The 15,600-nt window shown below is 53.5% G+C and overlaps 2 protein-coding genes across 4 annotated transcripts in view; one reads left to right on the top strand and one right to left on the bottom strand.

Moving 5' to 3' along the window:
- CIB1 (calcium and integrin binding 1) overlaps positions 1–2,593 on the top strand; it is a 3,195-nt gene extending 602 nt beyond the window's left edge. The window contains exons 3-7 of the mRNA XM_060158735.1: positions 786–894; positions 1,511–1,661; positions 1,797–1,915; positions 2,003–2,091; positions 2,336–2,593. Coding sequence (XP_060014718.1) covers positions 786–894; positions 1,511–1,661; positions 1,797–1,915; positions 2,003–2,091; positions 2,336–2,357 — 490 coding nt within the window. The 3' untranslated portion in view covers positions 2,358–2,593. The remainder of the gene's footprint in view (positions 1–785; positions 895–1,510; positions 1,662–1,796; positions 1,916–2,002; positions 2,092–2,335) is intronic.
- A 594-nt stretch (positions 2,594–3,187) lies between these two features.
- SEMA4B (semaphorin 4B) overlaps positions 3,188–15,600 on the bottom strand; it is a 92,399-nt gene continuing 79,986 nt past the window's right edge. For all 3 annotated transcript variants that reach the window (XM_060158558.1, XM_060158569.1, XM_060158578.1), the window contains 13 exons: positions 13,237–13,400; positions 13,012–13,074; positions 11,322–11,420; positions 10,568–10,679; positions 10,173–10,286; positions 9,881–10,032; positions 8,813–8,994; positions 8,539–8,689; positions 7,282–7,492; positions 7,066–7,181; positions 6,676–6,842; positions 5,138–5,223; positions 3,188–4,866 (listed from right to left, as the gene is read on the bottom strand). In XM_060158558.1, coding sequence (XP_060014541.1) covers positions 4,124–4,866; positions 5,138–5,223; positions 6,676–6,842; positions 7,066–7,181; positions 7,282–7,492; positions 8,539–8,689; positions 8,813–8,994; positions 9,881–10,032; positions 10,173–10,286; positions 10,568–10,679; positions 11,322–11,420; positions 13,012–13,074; positions 13,237–13,400 — 2,360 coding nt within the window. In that variant the 3' untranslated portion in view covers positions 3,188–4,123. The remainder of the gene's footprint in view (positions 4,867–5,137; positions 5,224–6,675; positions 6,843–7,065; positions 7,182–7,281; positions 7,493–8,538; positions 8,690–8,812; positions 8,995–9,880; positions 10,033–10,172; positions 10,287–10,567; positions 10,680–11,321; positions 11,421–13,011; positions 13,075–13,236; positions 13,401–15,600) is intronic.

The following is a 15,600-nucleotide window of genomic DNA, read 5'->3' on the forward strand; positions in this document are numbered from 1 at the left end:
TGGGCGCTCTTTGACCTCGCCTACTGGCTTCTGCATAACCGAAGTTCCTGCTCCAGTCCGGCAGGGGCTGCTGTAGTTCTGGGCTGCTTTACCTACTTGGGGAGCCTGGCTCCTCCTTTACCTGAATAATACAGTAACCGTTAACGCTTATTGAGCACTTGCCATGTGCCAGGCTGTGCTACGAGGTTGTCTACATTACCTAATTTAACCCTCACGACGGAGGTATGGGGACAATGAAACAGTTTGATAATTTGCCTAAGACTGAGTAGGAGAATTTGAACTGGGACTGGAAACCCCTTCCTAGCCGTGGGCAAGCTTTATGTGGCCAGGGCACTTGAGTGAGAAGATTACTGAGCTTCTCTGGGCAAAAGTAATCCCAGTGGGAATGAGATGGTGCCTAAGGAGGAGATAGTTCAGGGTAGCTGCTTTGAGGAGCAGCAGGAGATTCCTGAAATGAAATGAGAATGAGATTTCAGCTCAGCTCTTTTCATTTGTTCTTCAGGGCCAACTTCTGGCTCCTTCCCAGACCTCTCTGTCCCTCAGGAGGTCTAGAACCAGGGCCCAGTGCCTGGGACACAGTGGGCCCACAGTCAATACCCATTGCAAGAATGGACTCCCAGCCTATATTGTCTTGTGATACATCTCCTCTTGGCTTATGCCTGAGACTCAGACATACTGTGTGTGGGGCTTAGCTCCTCACCTGGTTTATAATGGGTAGCAAGGCAAGGAGTGGGGATGTAATACACTCAGGAAGGGACAACAACAGGTTCCCCTCCTTCTGCCAGAGCCCACAGGCGGTTTTGTGAGCTTCTTCCCCAGGAGCACCGGAGTGTGGAGGAGTCACTGCAGGCACGAGTGTCCTTGGAGCAGATCCTCAGCCTTCCAGAGCTCAAGGTGCCTGCCCCCCAGCCTCCCTCTGCTACTCCTTTTGAGATCATGTGGTCACTGGTCCCCATTCTAGTCTTTTCCCTTTTTAGCCCTGATTTCCTGGGGGCTAGGGCTTTACCAAAATCATCCAAGGGAATTATATAGAAGGGTGTTGTGCAACCTGGGATTCTCAGACATATTCTTGGAGGTTCAAACAAGTTTTATCCTTTAAGAGGAGTTGAATTACCTTATTAAAGCTTGAGAAACCCTGTTCCAGAGGCTGATTGCTCTCCATAGGGCTGCTGTGAAAATTGCTATGCAAAGTGCCTGGCCTAGTGCCTGTAACACGGTAAGTGCTCAGTGAAATGTTTTGTGTTTTAAAATAACCAGCCCATCTTGTCCTCTTTGCTTAGGATGCCTTCCTCTTCCTTCTGTGCTCCTAGGCCTGCCTTTGGGTTAAGCTCTGACTCCTGGGAAGCCATCCCCAGCTGGGTCATTGGTCCTCCTGAGCTCCGTGCTGGCCCCAAAGCACTGATTGTTCTCCCCTCGAGAGCCTGAACTGTTCCCTCCAGTTTCCCAGTGGGGTTTGAGTGTGTGACTTGGGCTGCATCCTGTGGCATTCATAGAGGGCTTTCTTGCCTAGGCCAACCCCTTCAAGGAGCGAATCTGCAGGGTCTTCTCCACTTCCCCAACCAGAGACAGCCTGAGCTTTGAGGACTTCTTGGACCTCCTCAGTGTATTCAGTGACACAGCCACCCCAGACATCAAGTCCCACTATGCCTTCCGCATCTTCGGTAAGAACCAGGGGCCGGTGGAACACCACCCCTTCCAACATGGTCTTCGTGGGGGTACTGCTTGGGAGCTGGGGGTCAGGAGCTTGGAGCTCATCCTGACCACGTCCTTTCTGGCTTCCTGCGTCTGCTTTCTAGATTTTGATGATGACGGAACCTTGAACAGAGAAGACCTGAGCCAGCTCGTGAACTGCCTCACGGGAGAGGGGGAGGACACACGGCTCAGTGCCTCAGAGATGAAGCAGCTCATCGACAATGTGAGCAACGGGGCCGGGCTCGGTTGGGCCGGGCCGGGGAGCAGGAGGGAAGGGTTGGGCTTTGGCCTGAAGCTTTCCCTTTCCCAGATCCTAGAAGAGTCTGACATTGATAGGGATGGGACCATCAATCTTTCTGAATTCCAGCATGTCATCTCCCGCTCACCAGACTTTGCCAGGTATGACTGTGGTGCTCATTTGTTGCACTGAGTCTGCGACGTTATTATGGGAGGCGGTACCTGGGGTTAGAGAAAGCCTCCTGCTTTCTCTGAATGTAGTAGAGTAGCTCTTCTTCTAGAGGGGACTCACAGATATGGGACACAGCCCATTCCAAAGGGTCTTGGGGGAGATGTAGGGAAGTTTGGGTTTAGTCCCTACCGTCCTCTGCCAGCAGAAAACCCAATGCATTCTTCTTTTGTTCAGCTCCTTTAAGATTGTCCTGTGACAGGAGCCACAGCGTGTGTCCCAGCACCCTGTCGAAGAAACTTTCCACTGCTGAGCCACGGCCAAGGTTACCCCTGTGTTGCCAGGGCCGGCCAAGCTGGCCCAGCCTGGAGGTGGCACTGCGCAGTCTTGCTTGGGACAGGGGAAGGTCCTCCATGTCAAGGCTTCTCCCCTTCTCACTGTCATTGTCATCGCTGTTTGTGTTTCTACTAGTCAATAATAAAGGTTTAGAAGTTTTGGGCCTTTGTGTGACACTAGAAACGCTGGCAGAGGAAGGAGTGGACTTCTAGGAGCCTTTGGTCACACTGGGAATAAGGATCTAAAGCGGAGAGCAGGAAATCAGGCTGTACCCCATGCTTCCCACCCCTCGTGAGGGTGTGAGTATGAAGGGTAACATAAGGGGTGGAACTCTTCTGTATCCTGATTTGTGGTGGTGGTTACATGAATTTATACATGTGTTAAAACTTGCAGAACTGTGTACTAAAAGAAAAAAGTTAGTTTTACTGTATGATCATTTTAAAGATAAAAATTCTTTTCAAGTTAAAACAAGAAAACTCAAGACCTTGTCCCCTGTGCCCCATCCCTGAACTGAACTGGGGATGCAAAGTAAAGGGACTGAAGTAAAGTGAACAAATCCCCTCCCCCGCCCATCAGTGTGTTGGTTGAACTCCCCACTTTAAGAACCTGGCTCTGCTGGGAGGTGTGGTTGGCCAGGCTGGGCTGGGTCTGGCCCACTAGCACCTGAAAGAGGAGGCCTAGAACCTCCCAGAACTCAAAGAACTATACCAGCCTCAAAAAGCAACACTCCTTTGCTTTTTGGAAGGGGCATGATTCAATTTCAATTCTTTAGATTTTATTAAAAAAAAAAAAAAGTAAAGTGCATTTTATTAAAAAGAATACAAAACCCACATAAACTCAGGGCCCCTGTGCTGGGCAGTATCAACATCCCTTAGAGTGGAGGCTGCAAGGTGTAGGGGTGAACTGGGGACTGGTTTTGAAGAGGAGGCCAGGGCAGGTGTGGGGAAAAGGGACACAGGTTTGCAGGCTGGGATGGAGGAAGGCAGGCAACAGTCTTCCTGGAATTCCGAGGGAAGGTGTACATTGTCATATACTCTCTCCTGGGCTCACGCTGCCCTCTGTCTCTCATGTGGCCGCAGCCTGATACAGGCCGGAAAGGTCCAGGAGGTGGGTCTGAGCCCAGCGCGTCGTGAGGGCTCTGGTGCCAGTGTGGTCCTCCAGTCCCTGAGGTGACAGGATGATGGCTGCAACAACTTGGCCAGCTGGCGAGGCTGGACCCACTGGAGCCCGAGCTGGCCCCTGGCTCTGCCGTGAGAAGGGGCAGCCTGTGGCAGTAGGATAAGGCGGAAGGTGGAAGAGGCCAGTTGGTGTGGGATGTCCAACTCTGTCTCCAACGACCACTTTGGATGAGCCCTCCCAGTCTGGAGACTGGGCCGGCCGTGTGCATGGCATTCTGTGTTCTCTCACTGTTTTCTCTTGTTTCACATTTTCAACTGTTTTGAAACAAAGGGCTCAGTTTCATAAGGAGCACTGTTCTGCCCACCCGGGCAGGCCCCGATCTTCAGCCAGGCCCTGTGGGGCTGTGGCCATCTGGGGTGGAGGGGCCTTGTTGCTTGACACCAGGCAAGCTGGCTCCATCGCTCCCAAGGGCTGGGCACCGCGGCTGTGTTCCACGAGGAGCAGGGGTCCAGCCGACCCTCTCTGAGCACTCCTGGCCCCTAGAGGGAGGCTGCCTCTAGAAGTTTGCTCTCACACCACGGAGTCCCGGATTTCAGAGCCCAGGCGGACCCGGGGCCGGGGACACACCGGGGACACCTCCACGAAGCTGTCCTGGATACTGAGCGGCCTCTTCTCTGACTCTGTGAAGACCCGGGGCCCTGGGGAGCTGTCCGACAGAGCCTGGTAGCCTCGGTGGTCGAGTGGGGTATTAGGGGGGCCCACGCCATTGAGCGGCCGGGTCTCAGGTGGCAGTACCCCTGGGCGCGTCTTGGGGTGTACGCTGGCACGCTCCCCCTGCTTCAGGAAGACTTTCATGCCGCCCCGGTGCCGGTAGAGGAAGAATAAAATGAAGAGCACCATGGCGAACACGAACAGCGCGCACATCACTAGGAACTCGGTCCAGTAGGACTTGTCTGCGCCCCAGCTGGCCCTGCCCCCGGCCGGCGCGCTCACCCGAGACGTGCTGATGATGACGGGCACGCTGCCACTCTGGTCTGCTCGGTCTGCCACTGCGTCCTCCACCACCTTTGGGCAGTAGCTGGCCTCCAGCTGCCGGAAGCCCTCCTCCAGTGACCAGCACTGGAACTCCCCCAGCTCCTGCTGCCTGCCCACCAGCAGCAGGTCCCCGGTGGACAGCACGCGGCAGGAGGCCGAGGCATTAATGGGGACCCCGTTGTGCAGCCAGAGCCGGGTTGCCAAGTTGGAGAGGAGGGGGCAGGCCAAGGTGTTCACTGTGTGGGGCTGGAACTGGACTGGCTCACAATGCTTCTCACCTGCAGGCAAAGGAGGCACAGTCCCGGGTAAAGGGGGGCTGATGTCCACGGTAGCCCCAGGCTCACCCACCTCCCTCTGCGCTATGGTCCTCCTGCTGTAACAGCAACTCTGGGGACTTCGGGGACTGGGGGTCTCACTTGCCAGGGTCCTGCTTGCAGGGCCAAAGAGGTGAGGAAGTGAGGAAAGGCATTATCACACAGCAGTGGCTGCAGGAGCCTTCTAGGCAGACTAGACCCCCCACATCTCCTCCACCCTGACGGGGCACCTTACCTCTTGGTACAAAAGTCCGGGCCTTGGACGAGGAAGTGTTGCAGAGTTCCCTGGCATTGGCCCCCTCGATGTCCTGGATCCATGGCCTGAGGACCAAAGAAGAGTCTGGGATGGGCCAGGAACCCCCACAAGATCGCATCTGCCCACCCTCCGTGCAGCACATGCCCTCACGCAGCCCTGCAGATGTGGGCCTGGGGAAGGGCTCAGGGACCACCAGGCCCAAAGCGGGGGTGAAAGGCAGGCGGCTTCCCTGGGTGGATTCCCCACCCCGCAGGGTTTGTGCCGGCATCTCCTCTGTCTACACAGTATTTACTTCAGTTAAAAGTTACTGTAGGGACTTCCCTGGTGGGCCAGTGGTAAAGAATCCACTTTCCAACACAGGGGATGTGAGTTCGATCCCTGTCAGGAAACTAAGATTCCACAGCCGCGCGGCAACTAAGCCCACGTGCTCTAGAGCCTGTGTGCCACAACTAGAGAAAAGCCCCTGTGCCTCAACGAAAGATGCTGTGTACTGCAACTGAGACCCGGTGCAGCCAAGTAAATAAATATTTAAAAAAAAAAAAAAAGGTACTGTAATACTTCCCTGAATTACAAAAGCAGTTGAGTTGAGCTCTTAGAAAAAGTCTGGAAGGACAGCTCTATCTGTATGTATATACCTGTCTCTTTTAAAGCAATGCACATGCATTGATTTGTTTTTAGAAAACTGGAAAAAAAGCACAAAGGCTAAAAACATTATAAAAGTCACAATCAACCATCCAGCGAGAATGGCAGGCAGCATTTTTTTGAGTGTGCCTTCAGGTGTACATATGTATACGCATACATGGTGTTTTGAAATATAAAACTGGAACCAGGTATCCCCTTGAGTGAAGTATGTACACTACAAATAGGACAGATCCCATGTTTACTTAAAATATGTGTATTTTTGTTTATTTTACACATATGTAGAAAAATCTGGGGGGATATATATTAAAATCTCACTGTAAGTCTCTCTAGGTGGTAGGATTAGGGTAGTTTTAATTTTATTTATCTCTATTTTTTTCTATATGAAAATTTTAAATCTAAATAAGTGATTTTGAAAACAGTTTTTAATGGGTTGGTTGGTTTTTGGCCGCACCACTTGCAGGACCTGAGTTCCCCAATCAGGGATCGAACCTGTGACCACTGCAGTGGAAGCGCAGAGTCCTAACTACTGGACCGCCAGGGAATTCCCTTAATGGGACTGTAATGTAGCCCTTATTTTTTTGTTCCTTAACTACATTCACATGCCAATCGACATTCTCCTGCAAAGCTTTTCATAGCTCTGATATTTCATACTTTACCAAATCTTGTCTCTGCTTTACAGATGGGTAAGGCAAACATAATTTATCGTTTGAACTACAACACTTGATGAGAGTCAGAAGGGGAGCTGATTAATAATTATTCCCAGACAGTGGACACAAATGAGGCTGTGTGGTGATTCCACAGAGGGCCTAGGGAAGGCACTCGGAGGCCTAGTGCATAGGGTTGGACAAGTGGGTGGGGCCTTCAGGAGCTCTCACCTGGAGGCCATCGCAGGCCGGTAAAGGCTGACGTGCTTGCAGCTGGAGCCGCTCCAAGCGCAGTAGGGGTCCCGGGCCAGGAGGCAGTCCCCGCAGCTCTGGTACAGGCTGCAGTTGGCCACGGGCACCTGGACCACACCCGAGTGTGAGGCACCATACAGCAGTCCCTGCACAGGCACGGGGGATGAGAAGCAGGCACAGGCAGCCCGGGCCACCACCCAGAGCTGCACCCGGCTCGAGTGCACACAAAAGCCACCCACAGGGGGCCTCCTCTCACGCTCCCGGGCCCCCACATTCTGAGAGCTTATGCCAGAAGCCTGGATCTCTCCATCTGGCTGGGGCAGGGGTCGGGTACCCCAAGCACGCTGCCTGGACTCCTCCTCTGCTCACCCTGTCGGCATCCAGGAGCAGGTTCTGCACAGGCTGTCCTGATGAGAAGATCTGGAGCTCCTCGATGATATGCACCCCGGGGCCCACGCTCACCGCCTTGTGCAGCCAGCCGTCACCTGCAACATGGACAGCACTCAGGCCCTGCGCAGAGCCTGAGGCCCATGTCCCAAAAGCTAGCCCCGTTGACTCTGAGCCTGCCCTGCTGTGGGCACTCACTAGTGCCTAGGAAGAGGACGTCGTAGGTGCGCTGCAGGCCAGGGACGCGGTGGACAGCCACACGCTGGTAGCGGGCCTGGGGCTGCAGGAGTAACAGGCGGCTGCGGACCTGCCCATCCATCAGGAAGTGGTCCTTGAGGAAGTTCAGCACACGGTCGGGGAGCTGCAGGGACGAGCTGATCTTCCTTTCCCGGGTGCTGTTGGTGATGCACTGAAGGAGAAGGCGGTGGCTTGAGGCGAGTGTCACTCAGGGCAGCAAGCAGGATGTGGGTCCTGCAAATCCCACTGGGACTGCCGGCCCTATCTCCCCAGTGAACAGCAGGGGTACCTGCCCCGCCCTTGGAAGCCACAGCACAGCACTCCAGTTCTGCGAAGCCAGCGCACTGATCTACAGGCCTAAGGGCAAAGCCCAGGGTGTGGGGCGCCCAAGGGCCCCAGCTGCCAGGGTCTCCCCCTCTCTGCCCACCAACCATCTCTCCTTCCTGCCCACCCTTCCCCCACCCCCTTCCGCAAGCCTCAAGAAGCATGACCACACTTCCTGCTCCTGTAGCATCCTTTTGGCAGTGCTCTCTCAGGACGCCCTGGCTGACCAAGGCTTCCTAGTATAGGGGCATGAGGGTGCCTGCAATTAGTTTCCCATATTGCCAGGGGCACTTCCTGATTCTCTCTGCCCCAGGTCATTCTCTGTAAAAGCCCCAGGAATTAATACCCTGGAGTGACCCTCAACTGCACAGGAATTGGTGACAAACACCCCAGTGGGACAATGCTGAGATGTGCTCCACGCAGCCTCCCAGGGCCCCAGGGAACGAGCTCCAGGTGCCCACAGCAGCAGCAGCTCAGTGACACACACTTTCTTAGCTCCGCCCCCTCCTCCCACAATCCTGTCCCCTCCTGCTTCTTCCTGGGATTACCTCCCCTAAAAACTGCTGGCACTCACATCCTTGCCTCAAGGTCTGCTTTGTGGGGAGCCCATGAGGCTGGAAGGAAAGAAGGACTATTTCCCCATGGCCTGTCACTCAATAAATAAATAAGGAGCTCATGGCAGAGTTGGGGAGAGGCACGTGCAGTCAGTGTCCTGATGGGGGACACCCCTGCCTGGCCTAAAGCAGGTTTGACATTCATGGTCACATCTAACTCAGAAAGACAAGCAGGCCTGGGCTTCGTCCTCACTTTCAAGGTGAGAAAACAAACTCAGAGAAAGCAAGTGATCCCAGCACAGTTGGGGACCCATCCTCCCAGCACAGGGGCAGCACTCACCGCGCCGGGCCGGGGCGAAGGCACCAGGTGGGTCACGGTGTACCACTGCTGCGTCTCGCGGTTCACCTCCTTGTAGAGGCCATTGAAGGCCCTCTGCACGTCCTTCATGGTGAAGACACAGATGGCAGAGCCTTCTGTGGTCCCCCTGTGCCTACCAAGGAAGTGGCCAGATTAGCCCAGCAGCCCTGGGGCTCACGATGAGGCCAGCGGGGCCCAATCCCGCCCCCAACTCATCCCCCCAACCCCGTTCCCAGCTAGGTCCTGGGGGCCCTACCACTGGGATGTGAAGACCCCGTAGAAGAGGGTGTCACCCCATTCCTGGGGGCTGGGGCTCAGCGTGAAGACGTCTTGCAGTACGTTGAACGGGAAGCCATCGTCAGGCCGCAAGCACAGCAGCTGGGCCTTCAGGAAGGACGTCCAGCGCTGCTGCAGGACCCGCTCGCCCCCCTCATCACCCTGGGAGAGGGAGTGAGGGCCAGGGCTTAGGCACGAGCAGGGGTGGGACACTTGGTGCTCCTCGCTGCCCCCTCCCCAACGGTGGCTGAGACAGACGCCAGGAAGAGCCAGACAGACCCAAAGCCAGGCCTGAGTCCATTTCACATCAAGAAGACTTGAGGTGGCAGCCGTCAGGTCCCCTCACCGGGAGGCTAGCTAAGTAAATGACAGCGCTTTCCTTACTGTGGGACACCAGGGAAAAGGACGAAGGGGAGTCTATCTACAAACGTGGAAAGATGTCACGATTCACCACTGAGCAAAAAGGGGAGCTGAAGAATCACATTACAGTATAACTCTTGTTTGTACATGGTTTTAAATAATATAAATATGTATGTATTTACACACGTGCCAAAAAAAAAAAAGCAAGGAACACTCTAACTTCTTGTGGTAGGATGGTGGGATTATAACACCAATAGTCGACAACAAGTGGTTGCTCACCACATCTCTAAAAGCCCTACACAGATCGTTAACAACCCTGAGGGAGTTTTGTTATGATTTCCACTGAACAGAGAAGGAAACGAACTGATTTCTCAGTAAGGAAACTGCCCAAGATCACACGGCCTGCAGGGTTTGAACCCAGGCAGCCTGGCTCTAGAGTCTATGCTCTTAATCACGATACCACGGTGCCTCTTATCTTGTAAGTGATTTTCGTGTGTACTTTTCTACATTTTCATGTTTTTTAAAATAAATGAGGAAAAAAAGAGACATTTTAACTGAAAAGGAGAGAGAGAAAAGCCAGTAGCCAAGCCATTCCTCCTGGAGGACAGGAGAAGGCCACGGGTGCGGGGCCTTCTGGTTCTATACCCGAGGAGCCTTCGGGGTCTCTGGGATGGCCCGGCCTGCTCACCTTGCAGACACGGGCAATGCGGGACACGATGGTGTTCTCAAAGAACTCAAACTCCTGACCAGTCTCGCTGAAGAAGAAGTAGATCTTGTCATCGTCCCCTTGCAGGCTGCCCAGGCTCTCGGGAATGTAGGCTGAGGCCACAAACGCTGGGTCTGTGGGGGCCAGTGGGGAGCACAGAGTCAGCCCAGGGATCCCAGACAGGCGAGACTCTGTTCTCAGGCCCTGCTGGGTGGACAGGGCCCCCTCCCTGAGGCCCCGTGACAGCCCACTGGGTGGGGCGAGAGGACTTCACCTTGTAGCCAGTTGAGGGAGCTCTCAGTCTTGGTGGGGCGGAGGCTTTGGCTCCGTGAGATGGCTGGGTCATTCCCCTGGAAGCTGCTGACTGTTCCAGTGTACAGCTCGCCATCTGCCAAGAGGACATGCCCATGGGAATGAGCCCTCAGCACAGCCCCTTCCCGCTCAAGGCCCGGAGTGACACGAGTGCTGCCCTTCTTGTTTGAGGAGGACAGAGGAGGGAGTAGGAACTAAGAAAAGCCAACCCGAGGGCAGCCCAGGGTCGCCGCACCCGCTGGGAATCGGTGTGGCATGGACCCACCAGCTCAGACCTGGGGCCCACCCTGCTCCCCTGCCTGCCCTCACATGGAGCCTCAATGAGCCCGTCCTGCCCCCCTGACCCCCAACACTCACCCACCACCAGGGCCGTGGACTTGAAATTGGGGTCAAAGGGACAACGGCCCTTGCCATCTTCCAGGAGGATGTTCCCCACCACGTCCTGTGCCAGAGTAAAGTTCTCCACGTTCTGCAGGGGAGCAGACGGGAGAGCTCAGGGGCACGCCAGGGAGTGAGCGGGCTCGGCGGGAGAACAGGGAGGTGTGCTGGAGAGAAGGGAGGGGTCTGACGGGCACCCCGGGCACAGTCCCAGCACCGTCTCACCAGGACCTGACGTGGTGGGCACCGTTGCCCCACGTAACAGAGAGGAGAGGAGGCTTAGAAACGCAATGTGAGCCAGGAAAGGGCAGCGACGATTTAAACTCAGGTATGTCTGACTCCAAAGCTGGTTGCTCCAAAGCCTCAAAATGCCACCCTTTACGAAGGTGTGTGTAAAGGGTATGCGTGTGTTGAGGAGGATGGACAAGGTGGCCTGGCGGGAACTGAGTGAGAGCAGGGGAAAGAGCTGGAGGAAGCAAGAGGGCGTGACTGTGGGTCAGCCAGCACTTCTGTGCCTGGGGAATCCCACCCCCCGCCGCCCCCTGCAGGGCAACCTGGCCATCAGAGCTGGGGCTGGGCCTCAGGGCTCTCGGGGCCCACTGCTGTCAAGAAGCCTCCCCCTGGGCCCCGCCCTTTAGCAGGGGTCAGTGCTAGAGACCAGCTCCCTGGGGCACAAAGACAGGCAGTTCCCAGGCCAGCCGCAGGCGAGCCCGGGGTGAGGAGGGGCACTCACAACGTAGGTGCACACGGGGCTGAAGGCCGCGGTGCCACAGGTGAACAGGTGGCTGCTGTTGAGTGGCAGGAGGATCTTGATGTAGTTTTGACAGTCCCGCTGGAGGAGGGAGGAGGATGTCAGGCCCAAGCAAGCCACCAGGGGGCACCGCCGAGCCCTCCCCACGGGACGCAAGGCCAGGCCTGGGGGTGAGGCCTCTGCTCCCCAGTACTCAAATCCTGGAGTAAACGAGACTCCAGGAGCCTCGTGGGGCAAAGCAGATGGAGGACCACGGAGCGTGTGCACAGGAGGGGACCTTGGGCCTCACGTAGTTCCGTGATTGGGAAACTTCTCTTCAGTTTGGGGTGAAGGCACAGAATCCCTCCCTTTTGAGCTGTCTCGGCCCCACCTGGTGAGGCAGCTACGCCCAGAGCAGGAGGAAACACGCAGCCCTGAATCCTGGGCCCCAGACTTGCGGATTGCCTCCGCGAGCGTGTCTAACAGCTCTAACAGTGTGTCTACTGAGCTTCTGATTGTTCCCCACAAAACTCTCTCCTCCGGGACCTGCCCCCTTGCACTGACGGCTACTCCGCCTTCTCAGCTCCTCAGGCCCCGAGCCTCATGGCCAGCTTCGACTCTCTGATACCCGCCACCCTGGTTCTTCCATCAGGAAATCCTGGTGGCCCCATCTTCAAAATACTTCCGGGATCCGACCGTTCCTCACTCCCTTTATTGGTCCAACCCTGGTCCGGGCACCATCGCCTCTTGCCCCTCACTGGTCTCCCTCCCTCTGTCCTCGCCCCAACGAGGCTGCTCTCCACCGCCGCGGCCAGAGTGACCTTTTGCAAACGCACGCCAGACCATGTCACTGCCCTGCTCAGCCAGCCAGTGGTTCCCCACATACCTCACTCAGAGTGAAATCTACAGTCCTGTTCCTCACCCATGTCAACTCCCTCACCTCATTTGAGCCAAGTAATCTCAGCTCAAATATCACTTTTTAAATGAAGTGTAACCTGACCACCTCTTAAACCTGACCTTCTTTTTCACAATGATATAATAACCAGTGTCTAAAAGCACCTGGGCACAGAGTAAGTACTTAATACATTTCTGCTGAATAAAAGAAATCAGGGGTGGTCTGGACTTGAACCTGTGTGTTGACCCCGAGTCCGGTGCTCTTCTGCCTTCACCTTAACTGCCATCTGCTGCACTCAGCACCAGGAAGGCCTCTGGGAATGGTGGGGAGTCCTCCCAGAGAACCCCAGGCTGGCCTGGCTCCTACCCAGTGGTCTGGCCAAAACCAAGCCAGGATTAGGTCAGACCTGCTACATTAGGCACCACCCTCAGAAGGACAGACCCCCACCCCCACCCAATCACTGCTCATGCTGGAAGCTGATGTTTATTTGGCACTTATTATGTGCCAGGTGCCTTATACCTATTAGCTCATTGAATCCTCACGGTAAGTCCAGTGAGACAGGCATCATTATCCCCATTTTACCAAGGCTCAGAGAGGCAAATCTACTTACTTGTCCAATGTCACAGACACAGTAAATGTAAGGCTGAGACCCAAACCCAGGTCTGGCCATCTCAGAAGCCTATGCCCTTTCTACCACAGCTCGCTGCATCTGCTCCCACCTCCTGCCTCCATCCCGGGCCCAGATCTACCACCCTCCGTCCCTCCTTCAGCCCAGGTCACCTCCAGGTGCTAGCTCACCTGTGGGTCCTTGCCCTTGAAGCTGCACTGCTGTTTCCTCTCTGCATCTGCGCTCCACAGCAGCTGGGGAATTACAAAGGGGAAGGTAAGTGTGCAAGCGGGAACGAAGGATATGCCCCTCTTTTCCTTCCCCCTTTCCCGTTTGCATCATCCTCGGACCCAGAAGTTCCATCTTCCCCACTGGCATCCTCCACCCAGGCTAGCCATCCCCGGGCATCATCTCACCTCCTGGTACCCCCCGCCTGGCAGGAAGCTGACGCTGCTGTTGAGTGCAAAGAGGGCCTCTCGAGCACCCACGTATAGAGTCCTGCCATCCCTGCTCAGCAGGAGGGCTGTATAGTTGGAGATGTGATCCACTTCAAATCTGAGCAGTGACCGCTTTTCAGAGCCTGGAGAGAGGACGATCGATGGACATTACCTGGGGGCCCCCCCTCCCATACCAACCTCTAGAATGCGCCGATCTGATTGAAGGTAGATCAGCAAAGCAGTGGGTGGCATGGGGCTGGGGACAAGGCGATCGGATTTAAGGGGAGCAGCATTCTCAAACCCTCAAACATTATGTACGAGACAAAGGCACAATGATGAACGTAAAAGAACATCAATTATAGCACCATTCACGTTAATGAAATATTGAAACAACCTAAATGTCCAACCACAGGGGACTGGGTGAAAATAAACCCAAATACTTCCTTTGCTGGAATATTACACAGCTGGTAAAATGCTATTGTATTAGAAACTCCAGACCAACAAGCAAACAGAGTTATGTAAAAAAGCATGGTCAAAATATGAAGCGAACTAAAATATGAAGTGATGGATTTTGAGCACCTGACGGAATATAAGAAAGGAAAGTATATTTAACATTCTCCTTTGAGTGGCGTTAGACCCAAAGAGAAGGACTTGTAAGTACAGCCCACTCCTGTGGGCTGATTTACAGAGGAATGCAAACATGGGGCGCTGGTCTTCAACTATACTGCCTCGCAGTCACTCATGGAAGATTTATGGTTATTAAACAGAATGTAAATGTTACACTGAATGTACAACAGACAGGCATTGTGATGCTGGGGGCCAGGGGAGTCAAGGAAAAAGTCGAGTCTCCATATCTTCCTCTCAGAGCAATGAGGGCCACAAGAGACTGTCCGTGGTTAGTGGAACAAGACACTGAGGCTTAAGTATATTATTTTATTTTATTTTTCCACCACCACCCCCCTGCCCGCCGCATGTGGGATCTTAGTTCCCTGACCAGGGATCGAACCTGCGCCCCCTGCAGTGGAAGATGGGAGTCTCAACCACTGGACCACCAGGGAAGTCCTTAAGTATCTTATTTTAAATTGCAAAGGTAACCAAATACAGTGGCAGAAAATGTTTGGAGGAAGTGGGGAAGGGTGATGGAACTGATGGAAAGCTTTATTTTTCTCAGCAGCAAGTCAGTAAATCAGATAAGCCAAGAAATCGTGGGATAAGCATTTTACTTAAGTGGAGGAAACCACTGTATAACAAGAAGTGTAAATGATTAAAATTGCCCCTTTTACCCAGGCCTGGGGCTGGGGAAGACTGAGGCAGTTACTGCTTTTCACAATAAGTCCTTCTGTGCTTAAAAAAAAAAATTATGTGCCTCTATCTTTGATATAAATTTCAAGTATCTTTCATTAAATGAAAATGAAGGTTATAAAAGAGTATGCATAGTTAGAGTCTATTTGTTTGTGGGAAAAATATAAACATAGAGAAAAATCCAGAAGGGTGAATCACAAAATGCTGGAAAGTGGTATCCCTGGTGGAATTATAGGTAATTTTTTTTCGCTTTGCACTTGTTATCATTTTTGGATTCTACAGGTTATACTTGTGCAATGCTAAAGAAATAAATTAGAAGAAAAGGAAGAAGAAGACAAAAATAAACACACACATCTATCCACCACGATACTATCTGTGCTTTCAGTGACTAATGGATTTGGAGAGAAATTATTTTAAAAATTCAAAGCAGCTGATAAGAAAAGAAAAACAAGCAAAAAGCAGCCACCCTACCCAACCCCAGGCATCTCCTAACTGACCAGTGGATTGCAACCACGCAAACAGCTTCACCACGAAGCTGAGGAAGCAAAAAATGCAACATGCCAACAAAGCAGCTGAGAAGACAGCTTTCTGTGTGTTTACATGGTGAGTGTTTTTACATACGCCCAGCCTGGTTCCACAATGGGCAAGGAAACACAAAGAAAAGAAGGTAGTAAAATATAAACACTAAAATCAGGAGTGGAGGAAAAAACACATCTGAAGAAAACATCTAATCCAGAAACGAAGGACAGATTTCACATAAGCAGGTCATAAGGTCCTCACACAGCTACTAGAGATGGGCTCCACATTTAGTGCTGAGCCTCCCAGTGGTCAAAGAGAAAACGGAAATCAGGTTACCTTGTCCTCATTATTCAAGAGGAAGAACACATACCAGCCTTTCTGGAGAAGCCAAGCTTTTTACCTGGTTGCTAATGGTGAAGGAAGCCCTTCGGTAGGACTTCCTAGCACATATACTGGGATATCCTACCAGCAAACAGGAATGACGGAGTTTCCAAGGCTGTTCCCTTCCTGATGAGGGAGGGT

The sequence above is a fragment of the Lagenorhynchus albirostris genome, chromosome 1 (assembly GCF_949774975.1).
Source record: "Lagenorhynchus albirostris chromosome 1, mLagAlb1.1, whole genome shotgun sequence".
Lineage (NCBI taxonomy): Eukaryota > Metazoa > Chordata > Mammalia > Artiodactyla > Delphinidae > Lagenorhynchus > Lagenorhynchus albirostris.